Genomic DNA, 26,216 nt, shown 5'->3' with positions numbered 1-26,216 from the left:
CCTAAATCCTTTCATAACGTCAAATTGATAGTATTAAAATGGATTCTATATATTTTATTACTACGATTAGTTGAAATTTTGGCCCATTTTTCTACTCTTCAGTCATCGACACTAAAAAATCCCAGAGTTGAAGATTCGTAACAGGAAGTCTGAAGATATATCTCTTACTGGTACCTACTTATGAGTTCGTTTGTCGGTCCATTTAGGTAATCAATATCTACCTACCTACCTAGTACAGGGTGCCCATTAATATCGTGAATCCCTAACATAGTTTTTCATTAAAAATATAGGTTGGCAACGTGAAATAGATGCATATGATTGGTGGAATGTTATCATCTCAGTCCAACAACCAATCATGTGCTATCATTATTATCATTCACGGTGACCAACCGAAATATTTAGCAGAAAACTTTATTAGGGGCTCATGATATTTCTGGGCACCCTGTACATACCCACATGTTTCGTGTTTTTTTTTGTTTGGCAGATGTTTTTGCAAATGAATTAATTTTGTTCATCAAATTAAACCGGTAAAATGATAATTACTCAAAACGTTAGTTCTTGAAAATTAATTCGACCAATGAGAACCAACGAATTCATATACCTGTGAAAAGTTACGGTCTGTTTGTGTCACTTCTAAGTTCTGTATACATTAATCGTGTGTCATATGAAATCATGCAATTTGGTATCTTCCTAAGGAAAATAATAGGTTAAGGTCAGATCATTTATTCAATTTTTCTAAATAATAGCTCAACACTATCGCAAGTAGTTTCGTAAAAACACCGACAAAATAATTCTTTTCTTTTCTTTTAAAACTTTTTATACGACATAAATCAATTTTACCAAGTTTAACGCTACATTTTGACCTCTTAAGATATATTTCACGGTACTAAACGTATGTAAATATAAAATTCACAATGACGTTCACGCTCGAGAGTTTTTAATACGCCGGAAATAATCGCGTTGATTTTCACTCGACTAGAAACACGCGAGAATTTCATGGAAAATTTCAAACGAAAATTGTCTTAAAAATCAACGTTGCTTTTCCTATACCTATTCTCGAACTAACTTCTGGCGTTATTATTGTTTTGTAACCTGGAAATACCTACCGAGCAATACAACGACAAAAATAATGTTTTAAGAAGAAAAACTTACGCGGTAAAAATACAACAAACGATTAATCAAACTTTCACGGTAGAAAAAACTCGAGATGAATGTTTTTGTAAATTCTTCGAGTATTCGATGAGTTCGTTAGAATTTTCGAACAGAGATGGAAAGAGGTGAGGTGAATTGAGAGTATGCATTGATATAAGAGAGTACACCCTTATGAGAGGGAAAAAAACAGCGAACGAAAGGATTATGAATTGATATGAAATGGTGTTCGAGGAGCGAGAGCTTTTTTGAAAATATTCAGTAATTTGTTTTCTTAGCAGGCATTCCTTTTTTTTCCCAACAAAGATAACATCATATAACGAGCATAAAAGACGGTGAAATTTATGACGTGGGTTTTTTTACTCTTCTGTATTTCATTATTACCCATTTTTCTTGCGTTTTTCTTTCGCCGGTTAATGTAGCGTGTTGGTATTTTTCTTCCATGTATAGCACTTTTCTTTGGCATTTCAACTTGGGCCGGATTAAAATTTTAACGAGTATCGTTCAAGCTATACAGTGGTAATAATAATATTTCGACTATGCGAACAAAAGTCACTGAAATCACTCGAAACGAGCATTTCAGGCTCTTAAGTTGGCTCGAAAATGGTCTAAGGGTGTTTTATTCGCGTATACAAATCGCAATATTTTTTCTATTTCTAATGTATCGTCGCAATTACGTGATTCACAAGCTTCCAAATTGTCTTTGGCTTTTGATGAATTATTTCTCGGGGTTTACTGGGTTTAGTTCGGGTAGAAAGTTTGTCACACGATAATGTATTGTGTGTATTCGAAGAATACAAAGAAGTAGCGTACAAGAGTTTTGGCTTCGAATTTATGTAGTCACTTGAAAGTATAGTGGTGATGAAGTGTTTTAGGCACCAAGGGTATTAATGCGATGTGCTACCCTAATTGAGTGGAAACTCTACAAAATGTGGGCATAAATTGCAATGTAAAGAAGAGCAAATTTGTATTCTAAAGTCTCCGGCAATTTTTTAATTTTCTTAAGAAATTTCAAATCGCTTTGGTAGGATCAAAAATCAACTTCTATGCTTATTACTTATTGTTGAATTGACCTCCTAGTAACTGAAAATTACCATAAATTGGTGAAAAAATTGGCATAATGAAGCGAAATTTTGCAAACTCTGACTGCTATTTTTTCTGCATTTATTTTCCACTAAAATGGTTAAAATTGTTGCAAGAAACTTGAATTACTTCGAAATTTTAAGTGAAGTTTTTTTTTGTGGAAGGGGTGTAGTTGAAGCAAGCTTCAAGCAAGTGACCCCGATGAACATAAGATACCTACTAAGATCTCTCACAAAACTTTGCACTCCCCACCTCCACACATGCCTCTCTGAAAATAGCCATTCACACCATCACTACAAGCCCCACTCAAACGTCCCTGACAGATTAATACATTTCCACATTTTTTTATTAAATATAAAAAACATACATCTTAAACTAGGACAGAAAAAAGGAGCCTGCATGAATTCTGTTCAGGATCACAGTAGAGACAGTCAGGAGCAGGAGCCCCTCTCAGTGGCTACCAACCAGAGGTGTCTTGCCTCCAGGCAGAAAGAGGAAAGTTTGTTGGTACTGCTACAAACGACACCATTGCACAGCATTACCTGGAAAGGAGTATCTGAAACACTTCGACATATCGCACCTCGGGAGTAATAAGGTCACATCTCAAAAAAATTGATTTTGATGTTTTTGCATTTTTGGGGCTTGTATGACCCCCCTCAACCAAAAATTACACTTTGAGTTGGGTACATTATCTAGATCTTGTAAAAAACGCAAATGGCCTAACTCAAAATCTCAACAACATTGCAAGTTGTTTGGAGTTATAAGGTGACATCTCAAAAAACTCCACCTTTTTGAGCAAATTTTGTACATACTAAGTGTTAACAAATACATAGTTTTGATTGTTTTGAATGTTTGTCATGTTAGAAATATTCACAAGGAGTGCATTTTTTATTGGTTTGTACTAAATGGAAAAATTTTTTTTAAATTGATCACTTTTCAGAAAAATGAATTTACACATATCATGAAATTTTAGTTTTTTGAGAAAAACTCAAAAACTAAGCACTCTAGAAAAAAACTAATGACATTATGTCGATTGGAAATTTAATTCTCTACAACTTTGTGTTCATGAAAATTTTTTTGGACGCTTCCTTTCGCCTCCACATCAACTTTAATGAAAGGTTATAACTCAAAATGTTTTCCAAACATTGAAATATTTCCTCTTTAAGATTTTATTTTTCGAAGTGTTCTTATGCTAAATGAAGGTAGGATACCAGATCTTTAAAATGAGGTGCTATTCATTCCTCACAATTAATTATAAGTTGATAAAAATAATGAATCAAGTTTTTTAAAAAAAGAAAATCACTCTCCTGTAAAATTTCACTTTTTTGAGATGTGACCTTATTACTCCCAAGGTGCGATATTTATTAGTAATGTTTTAAGCATGGTAGATATGCAACGTAAAATAGTAATATAGCACAACAATTATATAGCATAAGATAGATTCACAGGCTTGGTTAGGCAAGGCACTTTTGTATTTGTCATATCTGTTTCACATTTATTATAAGTAAATCAACGGGTTGTCAAAAATGGAGATGGAATAGATGGACAGTGAGTTCCAGCACCCTGAAGCCCCCCTGTTGCAGATCAGCCGCTAATTTGGCACAAAGATACACGTATCCCTCGAGTAAAGCCAACACTCGTGGACATGAACACCTATCAATGTGTGGTCCAAACAGCCAGAGTATAACCACAGCAACACCAGACACCATCTGGATAATAGGAATGGTAAGGAAGGATGTAAGCCCCACTATGACATCACAGTTGTAGTATGTGTGACAGTGTACATCAAAATCGAGCCGCATCACAAAGCTAAACTATCATCTGATCTTGCCCTCATCTTCCCAATCATAAAACCTACTGGAGTCTTAGCCAGACTGATGAAGGAAAACTAAGTAGAATGAATGAGGTATAAAGAAGGAAAACTAGGGAAGGAGAGTCACCCCACATAAAATAAACAAAATTAAAAAGTATGGGAGTGACCTCTCGACTTGGAGAAGAGAAGAATACCTATTCCATATTACTCCTATATAATTGGGATACTAGCCACTGTCTGAGTCAGCTAGTCTTGCTAGTCTACGTAAATGAGCCTCATATACAGAGTTAAACTTGATGAGCCACGTAACCAATTCCTTAGCAAAAAGTCATAACCATCAAATCAGTGTACTCATTTCGCAAAAAATTCGCATTTATTCTATATCATTTTGAATTGAACTCATCTCGCCAAACAGACTCCATCTACGAGGTACCATTAACACGTCATCTGCTGCTAGGGAAAAAAATAATAAATTTTGTAAAAGTCGTTAATGTATCGTTAAAACATGGTTTTTAATTCCATTCGGTAAAACTATATAACATATAATAAAAAGTTAAAATTAGAAAAAATTCAACAGTCAACGTCCTGTGATGTATCATTTTTATTCCTCATTCATCTCTAAAGACTCTAAATACTAAATTTGATTACAGCTGTGCGCATATGCGACATTGGCGAATTGGAATTTGTTTTAGATATGTCGAATCAAAAATGAAAAATTACCGATGTTAAATCGTAATGAAATTTAACCACCGAGATATTTTTTACGTACCTACGAAACGAATGTCGTCGGTAATCTATATGGTCTGGTCGATTCAGTAAAAAAAATAATGATAAACGAGCAATGATTTGGCAACAAAAACCGTGCACCGTAGATTCAAGATTGCACACAAAGTACGCAATGATGAACCTAATCAATCATTTGGTTACTAGATCGATTTTACGTACGATTACCTTTTTTTTTCCACTGTGGAGCGAGGTGTGGTAATTGAAATAAGTTATTGGGTTATTTGAGCTGTATTTTATTCTGGACGTTGAGCTTTTTAAATGCTAAGATGGTTTCAATTTGATGTAGAGCTATGTGCTCCTCTTCAACTCCCCAAGATTCGAGCACGTAGATTTGTTTTACTTGTCGAAATGTAGGTACCTATATCTTCAATCTGAATTCGTACCTGTAATATTTGTAAGCAATTTATCACGATCGAAATTTTTCATTCATTCCACGATTTAATTTTCGAGAAAAAACGAAAGATCTCTGTATAGCATGGTAACCCGAAGATACCAACGTATTAATAATAAACGCAGTAATGAAAAATATAACCGTAGGCTTACGTTTATCAAAACTTTCCTTGTGTGTAATTTTGTCGAACAGTTATTAAATTTTCGTGTATGAAGAGTCCAACACTTCTCGATAGCGCCGCCCAAAGGGTTTTTTATGTATGGACTGAAACTAAAATCGTCCCTATTCAGCAATCACGAGAGATTTTTCATGAGAAAATTTAATTATCTTTCGTCGATTGAAACTCGAACTCGAACAACTATTGCTAAATATTCGTTGTTTGCTTTAAAATACCTAAACCTCTATGTACATAACTAGATTTTGTGTGTATCTGTCTACGTGGGAATACTTTTTTCATTTCGATTGCGATGAACCAATGAACCAATTACATACAATACTCAAATTGTAGTATTTTAGCTGTTTCGTGTAATTGGGATTGGTTTCAGAATTATTTTTCAAGCATCATCGTCTGTACTTGACTTAATCATTTGTATTATAGCTCTAATAATGTCCATGACAAATTGAACTCTGAAAGCTATGATGAAATAATTATTACCTGTGATCTATGATTTGTTTTATTGGTTCATACCACTTATGAGTATCGTAGTGGCAAGATTATTGAAAATGATTGTAATTACCAATTACCTTTCTTACCTATTATAGGGCGTATGTAAACAAGCTTGTATCTAGCTCATTTTCTGAAAATATATCATATTTTCGTAAGTAAGATCCTAGACTCATTCCTCGTTTGCCTATTTGTCTGATTATTAAAAAAAAAAAAAAAAAAAAAATCATCACTATTTTAGAGTAATATTCTGTAGCTTTTGTAAAAACGCCATCATTATGATGAATGATTTCTTTAATTCGTCTTTGTGGAAAAAAACCATAACCATTATTAATGACGCTTTAAAGTTGAATGAAAATTGAAAAATAATTCAATAATTTATTAGTTAGGTTGTTAGATACTCACCTTATTATTCTGCTTGGTTGACGATTGTTACGATATTAACCACGAATGAATGTAGAGTGATGATTTTATCTGCCGTTATGTTGTTTTCCTATTTCGGTTACCATCATCTTCTTTTGTGAGTTTATTTAGGTGTTGTAGTATGCGTGTAATTTTGAAGAAAGAAAAGAATACCGAGAGAATATAGTGGGATTAAATTAGATTAAATGTAAAATTTATTGAATGATGGTGCATTTGTCATCAATCATTAGTTTGCATTGTAGTAAATTCAAGTGGGTATAATAAATAATTTTAGCTATAAATTTTATGACAATATAATATGATTAAAACACAGCTCGAAGCTTACAAACTTGAACTTCTCAAAGTAGCGCTTTAATATACTTAGGATACCTTTCGTTTCACTATAGATAATTAGTAAATCAAGCTCATAAACCAAATATTTTGCAGTGGATATTATTTTATGGTTTCATAGAAAAATTTTTGAACTAGACGAAGCTAAATTGAAATAGCACGCAAAAATAAATCATTAACCAATTTTAGGTGCTGAAGTGTATTTTTTGATTTTTAATGAATTTTTAAAAATCAAATTTGAGCCAAAAAAGGAAAAATTTAAATTTTGCCACCCCCCTCACCATTGAGTTGATTGGAAACCAATTCGAACCATTTTGTACCGGTCTTTAACTATAACAGATTTTTTTAAATTGAAATTTTCACAAAATTTCACCCAATGTAAATCCAACATGTCATGCAAAGTCATGCATTTGTCACAAAATTTCAAAAGATGAAATTTCAAAAAAAAAAAAAAAATGAAACATACATGACTTGTACATTGTATGTACAAGTACATACATACCTACATAATTTAAATAAATCAGTTTTTCATTTTTCTTATTCAAAATGTAAATCTTGAATTTATTGTTCTGGAAGTGAAAATGATGAAAATAACTTATAAGTGTTGATTTTTCATAATTGTATTGTATCACAATTACTCACCTAAATACATAAAAATTGCATTTTTTTTCATTTTTTTTTACTAAAAATGAAAATTTTATTTTGGTTACTTTGAATTATTGCGACTTTTTCACTGGAGGTGTGTATGGACTCTCATTCAAGATCACTGATCTACTAGTCTAGTCTCCCACGGTTGTCTGTCTGGCTCTCAAGGTCACTGACCTACCTTTTTAACCTTATCGGCATGCCTGTCTGGCCTCTAGAGGTTGTCTGCGTACTTGTTCGGCTTCCCGAGGCCATATTGAGGTCATTGACCCGTATGTCTGGCTTCTTAAGGTCATTGACCTGGTTGTCTAGCTCATTAAGGTCACTTACCCGTCTTTCTGGCCTCTTAGGTTAATGACCTACCTGTCTAGCCTCTTATGGTCGTCTGTCTAGCCGGCTGTCTGGCTACCTATTCTCTTAAGGTCATTGACCCTGTCTATACGGCTTCTTACAGTCGTCCATCTACCAGTTGACTGGCATCTTAAGGGCATTGACCCGGCTGTCTGACTTCTTAAGGTCATTAACTCAGCTTTCTGGCCTCTTAGGTTACTGACAACCGGTTTAGCTTCTCACGGTCATCTTTCTATCCGGTGGCGTATTCTCTTAAGGTCATTAACTCGTCTATCTGGCTTCTCAAGGTCGTCTGTCTACTACATGTCTGGCTCCTAAAGGTCATTGACTGGAATTTTAACGGCATTGACCCGCCTGTCCGTCGTCTTGAGGTCATCGACCCATCTAACTGGCTTCTTAAGATCATTAATCCGGCTTTCTGGCTCGTGAAGGTTACTGACCCAATCTTTCTAGCCTCTTAGGTTACTGACCTACCTGTTTAGCATATCATGGTCGTCTGTCTGTCTGTCTGGCTGCCTATTCTCTTAAAGTCATTGACCCGTTTATCTGGCTTCTCAAGGTCGTCTATCTACCTGGTGTCTGGCTCCTAAAGGTCATTGACTGGCATCTTAAGGGCATTGACCCGCCTGTCTGTCTTCTTAAGGTCATTAACTCGGCTTTCTGGCCTCTTAGGTTACTGACCTACCTGTCTAGCCTCTCATGGTCATCTGTCTGGCCGGCTGCCTATTCTCTTAAGGTTATTGACCCCGTATATATCTGGCTTCTCAAGGTGGTCCGTCTGCTTGGTGTCTGGTTCCTAAAGGTCATTGACCTGTCTGGCTGGCCTCTTAAGGTCATTGACTTGTGTTTCTGGCTTTTATAGGTCACTGACCTACCTGTCTAGCCACTCATGGTCGTCTGCCTGCCTGCCTGTCTGTTTGTATGTCTGTCCTCTGCAGGTCGTCTAGCTTTACATTTTTCATTGATTGAAATTTTATGAAAATTTCAACCTTTGAAAATATGCTGAAGGCTCCATAACAGTTCAAAACGGTTTGAAACCGTTTCCAATCAATTTAGGAAGTCAAAAACAAGGTACATAAATACCAAATTTCTGCTTTCTAGACCAATTTGGTAAAATTTTTATTTTTTCCCCCCATCTTTGGACCAACGATTTTCAAACATTCGCCAAAAATCGAAGAATGCTCTATTTATTTGGAATTTCGGCTAAATCACGTGAAAAAAAAATGTTTGATAAGACCTATACTATATGAAAAACTTTACAAAAATCTGTTGTTTACCTTCGCTACGAAATTATATCATTTTTTGATTACTTTCGTTGGTTCCGTTCGATGTCGTAATATAGCGTCTGTCAGATTTCAGGTAATCACAGTAATACAGTAATGTTTCAAATTAATTTAATATTATTCCGTTTGTTTTACGGTCGTTCCAGTAATTTACGACAACATGTTTTGAGGAAGTAAGAGATGGTATTATCATTTTCAAAAAAAATGAAGTAATTAGTTCGGCGATTTTTATTGTTCGTATTCTTCTGAAAAAAAAAGACGTGTCAATTAATACCATATCTACACAATACACATGCCTACGTATTCCATCTCAATGTTGAATTTTACTTAACATTAATTCAAATCACTTATTATATCTATGTCTTATCATGTGGTTTCGTTAATTACCTATATTTTCTATGCAAAAATAATTCAAGCAAGTCTGGAATAATCTCTACAAACTGCTCGTATTAGATAATTGAAAACTCAGATATTCATAAGATACGTACCAACCACAACTATTGCCAAAAAAAAGAGGAAAAATTTTTTTTATAGCAAATACGTGTAAAAAATTTCTTACATATTAAAATTATACACTCTAGTAATGTAATCGTAACAATTTACACGTTACGAGAAAAAAAATCCTTGTAACCATTTCTGGAATATTTTTATGCATTAAACCAACATTTTCGTTATTTATCGTCGAATTTTTTTTTCTCGTAGAATTCCACAAGAGTAAATTTCCAGTCGGGAAAATATTTCAGTACATGTACGACACGAAACCCTTATACGAGCTGGGTAGCCTTTATAGGTTATTTATTTTTCGAAATATTACATCGTTTTTGGTGTATTTCATATTTGCGAAATATGAGTTCGTGGTGTTTGCGTAAATAGGCTTATAAACAGAACGGTTTTCTAGCAGAACGTGGTTTATTTCGGCGAAAAAAAAGAAACGATAAAAACGAAATCTTATTCGTTGTATTTTTCGTACTCGTACTTTCCGTTAGTATTTTTTTTTTGTCGTCAAATCTTGCGTAGATTCCTCCATCGTCGTGTTGGGTTCCCCTTCTTTATGGCTATCAGTGGCGGTTTTGGCCTTTCTGCCAGTATCTCTTCTTTCACTGACAATTGTTGCGTTCGCGCGTGTCTTTATCGAAGACGTTCTTGCGAGGATTCAGTTTCGTTAATGAAATTTGTTGGTATTTTCGTAAATTAATTCGAGTTTCGTGCGCGAAATTTTGTCGAGCATTGAGGTGTTGTTGGTTTATATGGTAAAACTTTATAATAAATTATGTGCGATACCGCGATCTGAAGGAAAATTATTTTTCGCGAAGAAAACGTCACGATGGTGTTAATTTTTACGTAATAATACGAGTTCGGATTTTATCATTAAAAAGTTCGTATTAGTATGATTATAATAATTATTATGATGATACATAATATGCTTGACGATTGATTCAGCTTTTGTAGAATTTTGTACCACGATGGTTCTAACAGTTGAAAAAAACTCCTATTTTATTTATACGAGGGTTGAAAATGAATAGCGAAACGTTGTTTGAAAATTTATTTTAGGTTGGATTTAAATTTGTATGCGAGTTGAGTTGAGCTAGCTCATTTGAGTACATTCGAGACGATCTCATTAGGATAAGAAAACTAACAAAAAGTTAGAGTAATGTTCTCCGACACATTACGACTACGTTCGTTTTGTTTTTGCCAAAATTGCGATTACCTATCGCTGGCTTATAATTTTTGCAATCGTTACGCGATTCTGATTAAACGCAAAAGGTCGTTGCTTTATTTAAATTTGTGCCAATTTTCTCTCGATTGGTACAATCTAGAACGAGCAGTTGATAATTTGGTTACATTTTTGATGATTTTTGGTTTCAAATTTCAGCTAGAATAAATCCAATGAGTTATTTTTGGTTACGAGAGTACAGAAAAATCATGTGATAGGAAGATAAATACGAGTTTGGGTTCTTCATTTTATAATTTTGTTGTTAAAATATCGGTGGGGGGGGGGGATGAAAAATTATCATCAGTTAAGGTGTGGTTGGTTTTTACCTATTCAGATTAATTTTTTTACGGTTTATTGAAAAATCAACTTCGAGAGAGTAAAATAATTTCAAGTTTTGTTTCGACCAAAACTATGGAACTAAAATATTGTTTTTCGAAAGAAAAAAAATAGTCGGTAAAAATCGATGAAATCAAGTAAAATTCATTTCATATGCTGAATAAACACCTGATTTCGATAATATTCTCGAGGGTGTGATTTTTCAAAAAAAATTCTCACCTATTGGGTATATTTTTCAGAACCAAAATTAAATGCTTGAACTACGAGAAAATGATTCTACAAAATTATAAATCGTGAAAAAAAAAAATGCTGGAGGGTTTCAATTTTATACCAAATTTAGCGGAGACCTTCATTTTGAGTTGAAAGTCACTCAGAAAAAAAATTTAGCTTCGGGAGTGCCCTTGCAGGGGGGAGTGGCCCAGTTCAAAAAGATTGTATTTGAGATTTTGCATCGACTTAAGTCATTACCATCAAAATCCAAGACCACTTTTAGGGTTCTACTGGGCAGTTGAAAATTTGCAAATCGCCAATTTTCGAGTAAATTACTATTTTGAAAATTTTTTCTTCTCAAATATTTCGTACTAATTAAACCAAAACATCGAAAGATATCTTTTCTGATACTGGGGAAATATTTTGGAATGCAGTGGTGTTAATTTTTTGGTCAATAAGTGTTGCTAATTTCAAAAAACTGAAAAAATTTGGTAAGTTTTTTGCCATTTTTTTCGATTTTTTTCGATTTGCTGTAATAAGCAAAAAATTGGCATCAATACGTTCCAAAATATTTCCCCAGTTTCAGTTTGCTAAAAATTTGAAAAGAAAAAAATTTTTAAAACACGAATTTAACCAAAAATTAGCATCTTTTAAAATCTGAACTGCTCAGTAGAACTTTAAAAATAGTCTTGGATTTTGATGGCAATGACCTAGGTCGACACAGAATCTCAAATGCTATCTTTTGAAGTAGGTTAGGTATAGTTTAGAGCGAAAAAAACACGATTTTTTTCGAAAATGCTCTCTCTTTGAGGATCCTTATCTCCTTTCAGAGACACCTTCAGAGCTAAAAAAATTTCTGAGTGACTTTCAACTCAAAATGAAGATTGAAGGTCTCCACTAAATTTGATCGAAATCCTCACCCATTTTTTCCCATGCTCCACTCTTATTATGTAGGCTGCGAAAGCTTGGAAATCAGAGATCAAAGCCTTGATTATATTTTGATGAAATGGTGTAAGAATGAGCTGACATGAGCATGATTTAATAACTTTTTATTAAAATATCGATTTTTTTCCCCATCTAAAATCTTGAAACGTATATTCGCGACTTCAAAGCATAAAAATTTGTCAATTTCTTGTTTGCATTTCCGAGTTGGAAAAATAAATATTAAAAAAGAAACCTCTTGGCTAGTTTCCTGTGTATAGTGAGTGAGGGTGATTTATATGCGTTGAAATTTGTATGTTTATTGCTTACACCCGCCTTTCATCGTATGGAAAAATTATTCCTCGAGTCTAAAATATTAACATATTTATAGAGCAATAAATCATATTACGTTTAAAAATAGATTAACGTATTGTTTGATTAAACAAACCGATTACCACGCATCAAAAAAAGAAATACCGTTTTAATTACGTATAGCCATTATTTTTATAGATACCAACGAGAAATTGTAGTAAGGTAGTTATCACGTGACTCGTCAGTTTTATCATTTTATTTGGTTTTACGTAAGCGAGCGAAAAAAACTGCACACCGACACAGGTACAATGTATTGATGTTTTTTTTTTTTACATCTAAAATGATAAAACCAGTAGCTGAAGGTACATTATACAAATATTTCGATAATATAACAATGACACCATTAAAAATGAAAGCGAAATGATGCCATTGTATTTTTTTTCAAGCCAAATTATGTGCTGAAGAGCGACTACTTGCTCGTATGTGTACCTACATATTAAATTATTTTCGCTAATTTAAAAAAAAACTCACATCGAAATATAACAACCGATTAAAATTTTTTTGCCTTCGGAGATCGGCATTGTTGATGTCGACTAATGAAACCAAAGATGATAACTTCCACTCTGTGTATTAATGGATTTTCGTAATGGAAATTCCACGACGATGGTGCGAAGGGATGAATGATACGCCAGAGATGAGATACGCATAGTGCTTCCTTTTTGTTGCGGGTTTATTATGTAGTACGATAAAACGTAAGCTGAGAAAGATTAATAGCAATAATTAATAAAATGTTAAATAATGGCGCAATAAATTTAATGAAGTTTGCAAGAAAGTTAATAAGTTAATCCGTTTAAATTGACGTAGCTTTCGTATATATTTTTTTTAATCTCTTACCCCGAATACTTTTCTAGGTTTGTTCTACGATGTTTCGGATATGTATTTTTTTTTTCTTCAAAAGATATGACCGAAATTTAATTGTTGTGTTTTTGATCGGTCAAGTTGAGATTATAACGGTTTGATTTGTAGGATTATGGCATAAGACCTATTTGTAGAAGCCGATGTGTTCTTTCGAATGCATCTTCTTATGTTCTTATAGTATCTTTGATGCAGGTAATTGCTTTTTGAAAAGTAGGTGTCGATAGTTTCCTTTCTTCGGTATTGAAATGTTAATCTTTATGTACGTAACTTGCAACGTATAGTGCATAACCTTCCGGTCAACTTTTTATTTGTTTATCTTATTCTTTAAGCAAAGATACGACGTAAATTGTGCACTGTATACTGTTTGTTGTACGATGCGTCCATTTTCTCAAGGTATTTTTTCGATTTCCAATTCCCAACGGAGTCTTTTTTCTAATTTCAACTTACTTTGTTGTTGGTTCTATTTTATGTACGGAACTTTGTGTCGTGACTAGGTCAAGCGACTGTGTGTAAACATTATTTCATGCGTAAGATAAAAGTATCGCTCGTTTAGAATTCAGTTTGACGAATTTTCAAAAATTTAAACTAGATAATTTTTCAAACATACGAGTAGATTTTGTTACTTTTATTATCAGGGATTACTTCGTTAAATTTTCAGTCATTAATTGAAATACGTATTTGTCTCGATTTACCTACTTTACTATTTATGTTATCAATGCAAAAATTCAGGATCGTCATTTGTTAAAAATATTATCATTTTTTTTTAATGTAAGAATGGATATTTTTGAAATACATATATCTCAAACAAAGTCCAAAGATAATGTTTTTCTGTAGCATTTAAATATGTAAATTGAGATTCAAAAACAATTCATGCATTAAACCAAAAAGTGATCGAATATCTACTTGAAATTTCACAAAAATTGCTAAGAATTGCATGAAAAAGTGTTATGTCAAAATTATATAAAAACGCAAAAAAAAAACAACATGAAAATCAATTGAAACTATCCTAAAGTGCCTATAATGAAATTTCAATAAAATTTTGGAAAAAATGTATAGCAAAAACTGTAAAGATGATGGTTGAAATGAATAAAAAAATAAGTAGGTATAAAACATTAAAATTAGGTATGTACTCAAGATGAAAAAAATGATGACATTTCTATAATGATTGCATGAAAAGTGATAGGGCTCGTACTAGGTTACTTTTTGATTTTAAGATAACAAGTGAGGTACCGAAATTACTAATTGGTTAGTTTTAGGTGCAAAATTTTGATTGCTAAAATGACTTTTTTTCAAGTTTTCAAAAATTCAATCCAATTTTTTCAAATCTGGTTGTTTCTTGCCAAAAGTTGCTAAAAATTGACGCTTTGTTTGCAGAAAGTTCCAAATGTCTCACTTTGTTTTCAATAATCGTCTCATAAAGACTCGCTTCGTTGCTAAAAATCGCCAAAAAAATCCTCTTCTTTTTGCTGCTTATAATTATGTATAATCGCGAAAGTCTCGCTTTTTACCAGAAATTGCAAAAAGTATCATAATTTTGCCAGTAATTTCCAAAAAGTCTTGCTTTTTGCCAAAAATTGACAAATTTTTATTTCCACCAAATTGCTGAAGAATCTCATTTTTTTGTCTAAAAACAAAATGACAAAAATTGTCAAAAAGTCTCAGTTTTTTTTTGTGCTAAAAATTGCTAAAGTGTTTCGCTTTTTTTGCAAAAATTGCTGCAAGCTGTTGCTTTTTTGACAAAAAATCTAAAAAGTCAAAATTTTTTCAAAAATAGCTCATGCAGAAGTCTCACTTCTTTTTGTAAAAAATTGCCGAAAAAATTCAAAATCTTGCTTTTTCTCTTGAAATAGCAAAAAATTCTCATTTTTATGTCAAGTCAATCAAAAATTAATTGATTTCCTCACAAACTGTAATCTTTTGATTTTTTGGATTTTTTAATTTTGAAAAAAGCTTGTCAAAAAACCACTCTTGAGGTGTCACTCCCAAAATCGGCTCAAATGTAGATAAACTCGTTAAACAGGTCGAGTATAATATACAACTCGATTTTTAGCTGCCCAACTGCATATTCACGCCTTCTGGAGCAAATTAAAAATTCTGGAGAAATTGAAAATCGCGCTGGAGGCTCCATCAGAATGGCTGGAAATTGTAAAATTTGGATTTGGGTAATTAATATTAGTTTTGGGACTTATTTTGACCATTTTTATTGATCAAGTACGTACTTTTTTTTAAAAAGCACAAATCGCCAAAAACAGTCAATTTTGAATTTTCAAAAATTCGCCAAAAATCGAAAAATGAACTTGGGCAGCTGAAAATTTGGTTTTGGGGGTTTTAGACATGCTCTTTCCAAAAATCGCGGTCCCGTTCAAATCGGAGTGTGACACCTCAAGAGGTTCCCTTGTTAGTAAAATATGTTGAACTTACAATTTTATAAAAACTCAAAAAACACGAAAATTAATCATGAAATAATATTTAAACGTGATGAAATTTCAGTGAAATTCGCCAAAAATTGCATGAAAAAGTCTTAAAAATTTGGTTCAGCAAAACCTTTAAAAAAACGTAAAAATAATTTAAAATTAACAAAAAGTTGGAAAATGTTATGAAAATTTAGCAAAAATCGTTCAAAACAGTGATATGAAAAGTTAAAATGATGTAAAACTTCAAAAAAGGCCAAAAATCGATAAAAATCAATGACAAGAGAATAATGTTTCTGTAAAATTTGATAAAAATTACATCGAAAACGTGTTAAATATAAGTTAAAATGAATGCAAAAACTCAAAAAAACATAAAAATCAATGAAAATTATTGAAAAGTGATACAATTTCAGCAAAATTTGACAAAAGTTGCGCAAAAAAGTGTTTTTATAAAAACACTGAAAGAAACATATAAATCAATTTTTGAAAAATTTTACTGTTTCATTACTTTTTGCCAATTTTTATTGATTTTTATGTTGTTTTTTTTTTTTACTGTTTTCATATAGGTATGTAAATTAACTTTCAACATGTTTACGGACTTTTTCATACAATTTTCGCGAGTTTACTAAAATTTGATCAGTTTCTTGGCGATGTACCTAGACCTACTGTTTTACAATCTATGAATCTCGTAATTAAAGAATCTGCAAACGAGCAGGAAATGATAGAAAACGGGAGAAAATGAAAATCGAAAATTCTTTAAAAAGAGATTTTGAAAAAAATTTCTTTGTAATGTAGGACATATGAGTTACTCCAATATTTGAGAAAAAATTCTATAATATCCGTTGTAAATTTTTGGGGGAAAAACTCATAAAATACCTACCCTTATTTCTTGGATTAGTTTTTGGTTTCAGACAAAAGTTTGTTCAGTAGAAGATGTTTCGGTTTCAGTTTTTTCTAATTTTCGTACAAATTCAAACGGTTTTTGGTTCAAGTTCAGGTTTTTGTTTAAGGTTCCCCATTACTGCGTTTATCATAAGTCTACGTACATATGTATGTTAAAAAGTATTTGTACCTACTCGAGTAATTTTTTGGTAATTTGGGGTTCAGATCACATAAACAATTGAAAAGTTTCGTAAATTTTCGAAATAAATGTAATAAAAATAGATGTGAGCATTTCTGTTGATTTGATTAAAATTATGATCTTAATTTATAAGCAACTTCGTTCTATAACTTTCCCCTTAGTTTTTGGTTTTTGTCTCATTGTCAGTTTCAACTTTCATTTTTATATTTACATCGAAGTTTTTACGTTGGTAATCATATCGGATTAATTCTGTAAGTTGGAAAACATTCGAGTTGATCGTACTCATCGACTTCAATTTTGAAATTCCCAAAAAAAAACACAGCATACATTTTACAGTTTTGCTGTATGGCTTTCATTTGTCATCAGTTTCGGTCTCCGTTTCAAATCTCATTAGAAATTTCATTTTGACCGAGGGAATTTCACGCTCCAGCGAGAATTGAATTTTGCCTTTTCACCAAAATTACATCGGGGTTTCGAAACTAATAATGTTAAGGAAATTTCGACCGTCTAGTATGGAATTAATTATAACTCGAGAGACGTACTCGTATACTTTAGACTTACACACTGATACATTTTATAAGGCTATTTTCGTATTCATTTTCAAATTATCGTAGGTACTACATACTACTGCTTACTCGTATACTGACTGGGCTGAATTAATCGTTCGAGTATAAGTGTATGACTGCGACCGAATCCGAACTCGAGGTTATCGAATTCTCTATATGTGATGTGTATTCGCCATTCGGCGTGTTTAGATACATAAAACCTACAAATATTGCAAAAACATCTCGTTCGGATTAAAATGGCAAAAATTGTGAATTTCCAATCATCCGAATGAATGGGAAAAGATTTGACCATTGGAATGGCGTACTTTCGCAATGATCCTTTACCCAGATATCATTGTCAAAAAAATGTAACATCTTGTAAACGATGCGGTGGCTACAAGGTGAGTGGTAATCTCCTCTTGTTCTATACATTTTAACGTGTGTATATATTTTTTTCTACGGAATCTTGATAACGAAAGAGAGAAAAAAAAAACTAGTTTCGTGAATGGTCGATGTTAATTGTAGGTATATTATATTCGTCGCCAACATTTATCTTATAGGTGGATTATAGGTTATTTGAAATTTGCATCGTCGATATACGATGAAATACAAGATACCTACAGACATCGCGTCAAACGTGCGATAAATTTCGTCTATAACAAATAAGTATACGAGTTTGGTATAGAGGAGAAAGTGTCTGTCTGCTGCGGTGAAAATTGTACGCATATTTACGTATAATTCAATCTTCTGCGACGATGTCAAACGGTATCGTAAATTTTTTCAGCACTGAAACCCTCATACTTACTCGCATACGTAATTCTACGTGGCCATTTTTCAGCTAAGTGGTTTACATTATATCGTCAACGATATACAACGTCCTAAATTATGCTCTCGGGAATAATTTAACAGAGTTAATGGAGGATTTTATTACGCATATAGGCGATTTTTGGCCAACGATGTACATCGTGCGAAAGCTTCATGAGCGAATTATGGTTTAATTTTACAAACTCGTATAGCTTTTAAACTTTAAACGCACTCGAAATAACTAACGTACCGTTTTAAGAGATATTTTAACGGGAGTTTTTTTAATCGTAGTGTACTGGTACTGGTTGACATTTTAGTAAAATATATTATATCGCGTAACATTTGCTGGTTTTTGTTTTTCAAGTGTTTGTTCGGAGTCGAGAGTATACGACGAATAAAGGCGAGCGAGTGCGATGAATTGAAATGCCATATTTTGTATTGTAAAAGTTATTTGTTGCGGGTTTCGTATCGTATCGTATGGTAAGGAAAACATAGTATAGATATCCTTTAATATTAGAAATATCTGCGTATTCGTAGAATATTGAAATTTATACGTAAAGGATTGATGATTTCATTAGTATAACGTTTTGTTTTACATGAAATATACGAGATTCGATTTTACGTTTTGTATAACGAGGAAATTGTACGTCGAAGTGATTTAATTGTCTCGTATTGTATTCGACGATACGATGGGTAAATCTCATAGGGTCCATTGGCCCATTTTATACCAAAGCATACATACGTTCGATAAAGTTTTATCGAATCTTGTCACATACATATTCATTCAGTTCAACTTGGTATGAGAAAGGCAGAAAAAACTGTACTGTGAAGTTAGCCAACGAATTGAACGGTCAAGAAAATTCTTTGTTATTGAAGTTCGTATACCTATATCTGATTAAGGAATCGATTTTAAATACCTACGAAGCTAAGTAAACAGTACGTAGATGTATGACGAAGAGGCATTCTCGTAAGTGTATATGGCTTGTCACGCCGAATACTTCATTGAGAAATCGTTTGAAACGCAGAACGAATATTTTAAACGCTCGATAGAGAAGATGATTGAAATGCAATCGTATTTATCATTATTGAATGGTGCATTCATTGTCAATTCAGTGATCGAGTATAATTATGCTGAGTCGTGAGCGTGATGATTTTTGTGCATCGAGTGAAGAGTTACCTGTCGGAATATCAGATTTTAGACACAGTTTGTGCTAAATTACTTGACATTTAGTTATTACCAGTTGTTATAAGTAGTTCGGCCTATTCCATGACCTGCAATGAAAATTAAAGGTGTTGAAATATCGATTCATTTGTTTAAACCGAATATTTGATCACCAAAAAAAGGTTGAAACCCATAATTTCAACAGATAAGTGAGGTTTGCTGTATTGTCATTTCGATGTTAATTCATTTCTTTGGAAAAATAACCGTGGGAATTAAATATGAACATTAGGGTTGCTCTTTCTTCCAGAGTTCGATTTTTGTTGCTCCCAATCGAGCTAAATCGGTTTATTTTCTCAAAAAATGAAATCTCTCTTGCCCCAAGATCCACTTTTTTCTTATGAAAATTGACACAAGAAAACATGATAGAAACATTTTTTTTTCTTTTGCAGTATTATAATTCAAAAATGACTATTTTCACTTTAAAATCTTGAAATATGTGTGTATTTTACATTACAATGCATTTTGGACACGAAAGGGTTGTGGGGAGAAAGGGAGCTGAAGGATCCCAAAATTGAGACAAATTTTGTTGACTTTAAATCATCAATTCAACTTGAATAAGTAAGTATCTGCATGAGTTGAAAATTTGAGAATAATTTTGATTTCATAAGCATATGAGGATCATTTTGAGGGGGGGGGGGCATGTGCCACAATTTTTTTTAATGATAAAAATTGGTCCCCAGATCTCCTATACCGAATGATCAATTTTTTGAATCCACTTTTCCGAAATGTATGTACTAAAGTGGGCAAAAGTTCTGTTTTTTCCAAAAATCAAAATACATTGCTGATTCTTTATCCATCAAAATTGCCAAAAAGTCTGTTTTTTTTTCAAAGTTGCAGGAAAGAACCTTTTTTAGATAAAAATTTTCAATTTATTTTTTTGGTTGCAAAAAGTCCTTTTATTCGCTTAAAATTTACAAAAAAAACAAAAGATATGGTTTTTTATCAAAATTACCAGAAAAGTTTGTTTTTTGGCAAAATTGCAAAAAATGCTACCTTTTTGTAAAAACTGTTAAAATCGCAAAAAATCTTACCTCTTCATCTAAATTGAAGGAAAGATTCGTTATTTCTGTCAATTTTGAGGATGATTTAAACCTCCCCCCCCCAGTTCGCCCCAGATTTTTCATATGCAAATACATACAATTTGAAATATTTTAGTTGTAAACATTCTTTAATTTGACAAATTTCCATCATTTGAAAACCCAAACCAACGGACTCAAAATTTCCCTATCAAAGTCCACAGCAATTCATTTTTGCAAACACTATAAATGTTCTAAGAACCTTAATGTCCAAATCAACAATACTCCTATCCCTATCTCAAGTAATGTCACTTACCTTGGCATCATCTTTGATAACGGGGAAATATTTTTTGCACGACGAAAAAGGGCATCATCACGACAAGCATTTTTTCGTTCATAAAAGATGAATGAACGACGAAAAATTATGAAGTTCCACGCCACATGACGCCCGACAATAAAGTATTTATGAACGACTACGATTAAATAACGAGATAAGCAGTATTCACGACAAAATAATTTCATACACGACAGAACATTATCAGTTCAATTACGTTTATATTTTGTACAAATTTTAACAAATAATCAACTGAGGGTTTCTTTCAAAAAAATTTGAGTGAAATTGTGACTCAGTAGAAGAGAACCAAATTGGCCTGAGCAAAGCGAGGGCAAAATCTTAGGGAAAAAGATGAGAATTTTGAGGATAGATCGGCGATTTTGTCGGCACATAAACAATAATCAAATACATGATTGTAAAAAAATTGAATTTTTGAAAACTGAAACTAAAATATTGTTGGAATTTTTGTGTTTTCCTAACTTTCTTGAATTTCTCACAATTTCCCAAGTTTTTCCTACTTTCACGGAACCGGGGGGGGGGGGCAAACTGTCTCTCCTTAGCCCCCTTTCGCTTCGTACCTGAGGTCAAAAAACGAAGGGGGGGTCATCCATCAAAGTCCACAAAACATTACTTCTATAAAGAGCAATTTTTTACATACCTACTTCGTTTTTTTGGTATCATTTTAATATTTTGAAACGTTTATTTCTGTCGGTGAAATGCCTGTTTTTGATAGAAAAATTTTGTCGTGCATTGCCTTATATAGCAGTGGAAAGTAATTAAATGTCGTGAATTTTTTAATTCGTCGTTTGATACATTATTTTGTCGTTGGAGTACTTTTTATGTCGGGGTAAGCTCTTTATTGTCGGGAATTTCCAATTTAGTCGTGGAAATGATTTTTCTGGCGTGAAAGTACCTATGCTTGTCGTGCTGACGCCCTTTTTTGTCGTGGCATTAAATCACACCCTTTGATAACTCATCTTCCTGGACCCCACAAATTCTGAGTCTGAAAAATAAGTGCTACAAAAGAATCAACCTCTTGAAGAAATTATCTCATACCTCTTATGGCTCAGATCGCTTTACTCTTCTAAAACTATATCATTCTCTCATCCGACCAATTATAGACTATGGCGCACCTCTCTATGGTTTCGCACCCCAAAACCACCTCAATTCGCTCAATACTATTCAAAACACGTGCCTAAGACTAGTTACTGGTGCCTTTCGTACCACCCCTATTGATAGCCTCCTCTGTGAATCCTCTGAACCACCCCTGAACATACGACGACATCTTATCTCTACAAATGCTACTCTTAATGTTCTAGCAAATCCACACTTTCAGAGCCCTCTGCACTTTATGATTCCATCGAACATACTTCCTTACAACAACGATGATCTCCTAAATTCTATCACTTCAGAAAACACTCAACTACTTCATTTTCCAATAAACCCCAACCCACCATGGCTTTCTTTCAGCCCAAAAATTGAACTCACACTAACGGAAAAATCCCAAAGACACTCTGCAAATCATATCCAAAACTATAATACTCTCCTTGCCAAATACCCAGACTTCGTTCAAATCTATACAGATGGCTCAAAATCAGCAGACAGTGCGGGCTGCTCAGTTATCCATGACGACCACGCAATACCTTTCTCATTGCCTCACCACTTTTCAGTACTCTCAACTGAACTTTATGCAATCAAACTAGCGATTGAGTACAGTCAAAATCTTATCTCTAACAAAATTCTAATACTATCAGACTCTCTATCAGCCCTACATTCAATCCAAAATTTCCGCAAAAAGAAACAACATCCAATCTCCCAACAAGTAGTCCAAATCCTACATTCATCAAATAAAGATATCATCTTATGCTGGATCCCTTCCCACTCCAAGATCCCTCAGAATGAAAAGGCAGATGAAACAGCAAAACTATCGCTAAATATGTTCCCAATACCAAATATTCCAATTCCACTCTCAGACATAAAACGAAACTGCAACATTTTCGTTCATCGTTCTTTTCAGAGATCGTGGGATCTGGTCCCAAGTACCAACAAACTCAAGCCTATAAAGAAAACAATTGATTCCTGGAAAACCTCCTTTCAAACATCTCGAAAAGATGAAGTCATTTTGTTCAGACTTCGAACAGGCCACTCCTTACTTTCTCATGGCCATATCCTAAATAAATTACCTAAACCATTATGCGAAATCTGCAATATCCCTGTCTCAATTAACCACCTAATAACCGAATGCCCAAAATTCCAATCTGAAAGAAATCGTCTAATCCCAAACCCCACTCTTGAATCTCTACTGTCTGACAGTAATACTCAAAACCTCAGACTCCTTTACCTTCCTGAAAGAAATCGATCTGTACAACAAAATCTAACTCCAAATTGTCTCCACGTCTCTAGCCAAACGGCTGTACACGGCGTGGTTAAATAAATTAAAAAAAAAAAAAAAAAAAAAAATCAAAATAACTAAAAAGTTTCGTTTCTTGCCAAAAACTGTTCTTTTTTTATTAAAAAAATTTTCATTTTTTCCTCAAAAATTTCACTAAAGGTACTTGCCAGAAATTGCCAAAACAAAGTCAAGCTTTTTCGACAAAGATGGTGAAAAATTAACCAATAATTAATGGCCAAAAAGGTTCTGATTTTTGTTAAAATTATCCAAGTCTTCTTTTTTGACAAATTTTTTTATTTTTTTCCGAAGTACCCAAAAGTCGTGTTTTTTTACAAAAGCCTAAAGTTGCTATAAAATTTCGCTTTTTCGACCAAAATTGCAGAAAAAATGGTAATTTTTTGCCAATAATTACCAAAACTGTTCTGTTTTTTTGGTAAATATGTAAGTTTTTTTTCCGAAATTCCCAAAAGTCGTGTTTTTTTTTTACAAAAGCAAAAAACTGCTAAAAAGTTCGTTTTTTTTTGACTAAAATTGCAGAAAAAAAGAGTAATTTTTCGGCAATAATTACCAAAATGTTCTGCTTTTTGGTAAAAATTTGTAAGTCTTACTTTTTGACAGAAATTCTGTCTTTTTTGCAAAATTGCTAAGTGAACTCTTTCTTTTCATGTTTTTTTTTTCGTTGTGGTTGTGAGATTCCATTTTTTTCTATTCACCTCAATAAAAACTTTGAAAAGCTGAAACCTGAAGAAGTTTGAGATTTTTGAAAGCTATAAAGCCAAAAGTTTCATCTTTCAGCTTTCCACCCCTGCCAAAATGTCCGGCTGTTTTAAAATTGTCTTATAATGTACTTTTTTTCAAAAATTGATAAAAAGTTTTCGCTTCTTCGCAAAATGGCCTACGTTTTTTTTGCAGGAAATTTCAAAAAGTTTCACTCTTTTTCATTGTGCAAAATCTTGCTTTTTTGAAAAAAATTGCAAAAAGTTTTATTTTTTGCCAATAATTGTCAAAAAGGCTTGCTTTTGCTTAATTTGTTTTCCAAAAATTGACAATAGATCATTCTCTCTTTTTGGAAAAATTATTAAAAAATTTTACTCTTTACCAAAAATTCCAAACAGTTGTATTTTTTCAAGAATTTTCCAAAAGTTCTATTTTTTTACCAAAAAATTGTGAAAAAGTCCAATTTTTTTTAAATTCAAAAGCAAAATATTTCGACATTTTAATTTGAAATGTCCTGTTTTTTTGGTCATTTTTTTATATGTAGGTATGTAGGTGTAGGTACATTTGTACAACAGAATTTTTCCTCACATTCTGTCACTTTTTTGGTTACTAAAATTACCTTCCCTTTTTTTTGGAATAAGATGAGTAAGTACGTGCCTGATGAAGTGAAAATTATTTTACGATAGGTATCTATTCACATCTTATACGGATAGATATTCAATTTTTATGATCAGAAAAAAATCGACGAGGCTTTGAGGCCATTCATTAAGAAATTTTCTCAGTTTTGGCTAAATTTTGGGTGGCACCAGCTCTGCTTCCAACAACCCCCCCCCCCTCCCTCCAAGGCCAAAATGCACGGGTCAAGATTGATCTTTTGACGTGACATTTTCAGGATCTCATTTTTTTCTGTTCGAAATAAACCAATAATTCATGATATTGGGAGTAATTAAATTTGAAAGAAAAATGCAAATGTGAATAAGGGTCACTGGTCACTCTAATTAATATTTCAATTCTTAGAAAAAGTGAATAAAATAATGGCAACAGCAGCTCTGTGTATACATAATAACGTAGGTAGGTATTGAGTACCTACCTACTTCTTATTTTATTGAAAAGAAAGGACGTATGTTATGAGCAATAATAGAGCTTCGTATAGTGAAGAACATGAATGTAGGTTACTAACAAGTTCTGAAGTCGTATAACTTGAAAGTTTTTGTTGAAATTATTCCACAATCCACAAAACAACGTCCCAATTGTAAAGTTTGCGACTTTACATTCGCATGTTATGTTACTATTTTCTGGAAGGAAACAGAGAGAGGGACATGGGCAGGGTTCAATCCACCTGACGAGGTGAATTTGTTTCAGCAATAAATATTGGGACAAAACTGCATGCACGTGAGACCTCATCTAATCAGTACTTCAGTAGTATACGTACGACCTATCGTACCTATCTTAGAACATAAAATTACAAGTTGATTAAAAAATTATATAATCAATGACAATATTTATCATGTTGTCATTATTGGATTTTATAAATTATGAATGAAAATAGGATGTTGACTGATACAGTCGTTGAAGGAAGTATCGTTGTAAAATATTAAATAACGATAATGTTTATCATTACTCGAACGAAATATTACTTGTAGTATTTTTTTCATCTCTAAAAACGTGTAGGTAATAGTTAGATAAAAAAACCAACAGATCGAAATAGGAATAGCAAAAACAAGAATACACAATCCTGCATCCTGTTGATATATTCCTTGTTTTCTCCTCTTTATACTCGTGTAGCATGGTCCTAGGTTCGATGTTTTCAATCAGAAGACCATTTGTATTCAAAATTCCTGCGAAATAACGTCGCTGATAAATTTTTCAATATCCGATTCAGCTTTTGAAATCTCTCGAGTTGAATTGAATTCCCCAAAGTGTAATTTCACGTAGTTGAACGTAAATTTATCACGTGCCGAATAGAAAATCACGAGAAAAAACGACAACCGTGCCCCTTTCTGACGTTTCCTTTCTTTTTGTGACTGCATGCGCGAAAATGTACCTACCTACGTTTGTATTCGTATCCCATCGATGACCAATAACGCCGCCGATAAAACACAATCGTGGCTGCTGCTTAGGAGGAGAAGAGAGACAGAGAGAGAGAAAAAAGGGTCATAAATAATTCACCAAATACATAGGACGTACATCTTTTTGGTTTTATCGCGAGTCAGATACACTGATTTGTATTCAGCAGTGCCGAGGTAAATGACAGGTAATAACGGCTCTTAATAATAGTCATTTAGCAATAGCCGAAAGCGAATTGTTTGACGATAACAGCTCGCCGAGAACCGTTAAATTAGTAATTTTGAATTCTTCATCGTAT

The 26,216-nt window shown here is 33.1% G+C and overlaps 1 protein-coding gene across 3 annotated transcripts in view; it reads left to right on the top strand.

The window, feature by feature from the left end:
• The window catches only part of Tpst (tyrosylprotein sulfotransferase), a 58,926-nt gene that overhangs the window by 1,093 nt on the left and 31,617 nt on the right, over positions 1-26,216 (top strand). Inside the window, exons 1-2 of one of the 3 annotated variants that reach the window (XM_065343449.1) lie at positions 10,021-10,293; positions 17,577-17,767. The exons of the other annotated variants lie outside the window; for them this stretch is intronic. Of the exons in view, the coding sequence (XP_065199521.1) occupies positions 17,660-17,767 (108 nt within the window). The 5' untranslated portion in view covers positions 10,021-10,293; positions 17,577-17,659. Of the gene's footprint in view, positions 1-10,020; positions 10,294-17,576; positions 17,768-26,216 lie in introns of those variants that run through there. 3 annotated transcript variants of the gene reach the window in all.

Source organism: Planococcus citri, chromosome 1 (genome assembly GCF_950023065.1).
Source record: "Planococcus citri chromosome 1, ihPlaCitr1.1, whole genome shotgun sequence".
NCBI classification, from domain to species: domain Eukaryota; kingdom Metazoa; phylum Arthropoda; class Insecta; order Hemiptera; family Pseudococcidae; genus Planococcus; species Planococcus citri.
This window is presented reverse-complemented; position numbering and strand designations above follow the sequence as displayed.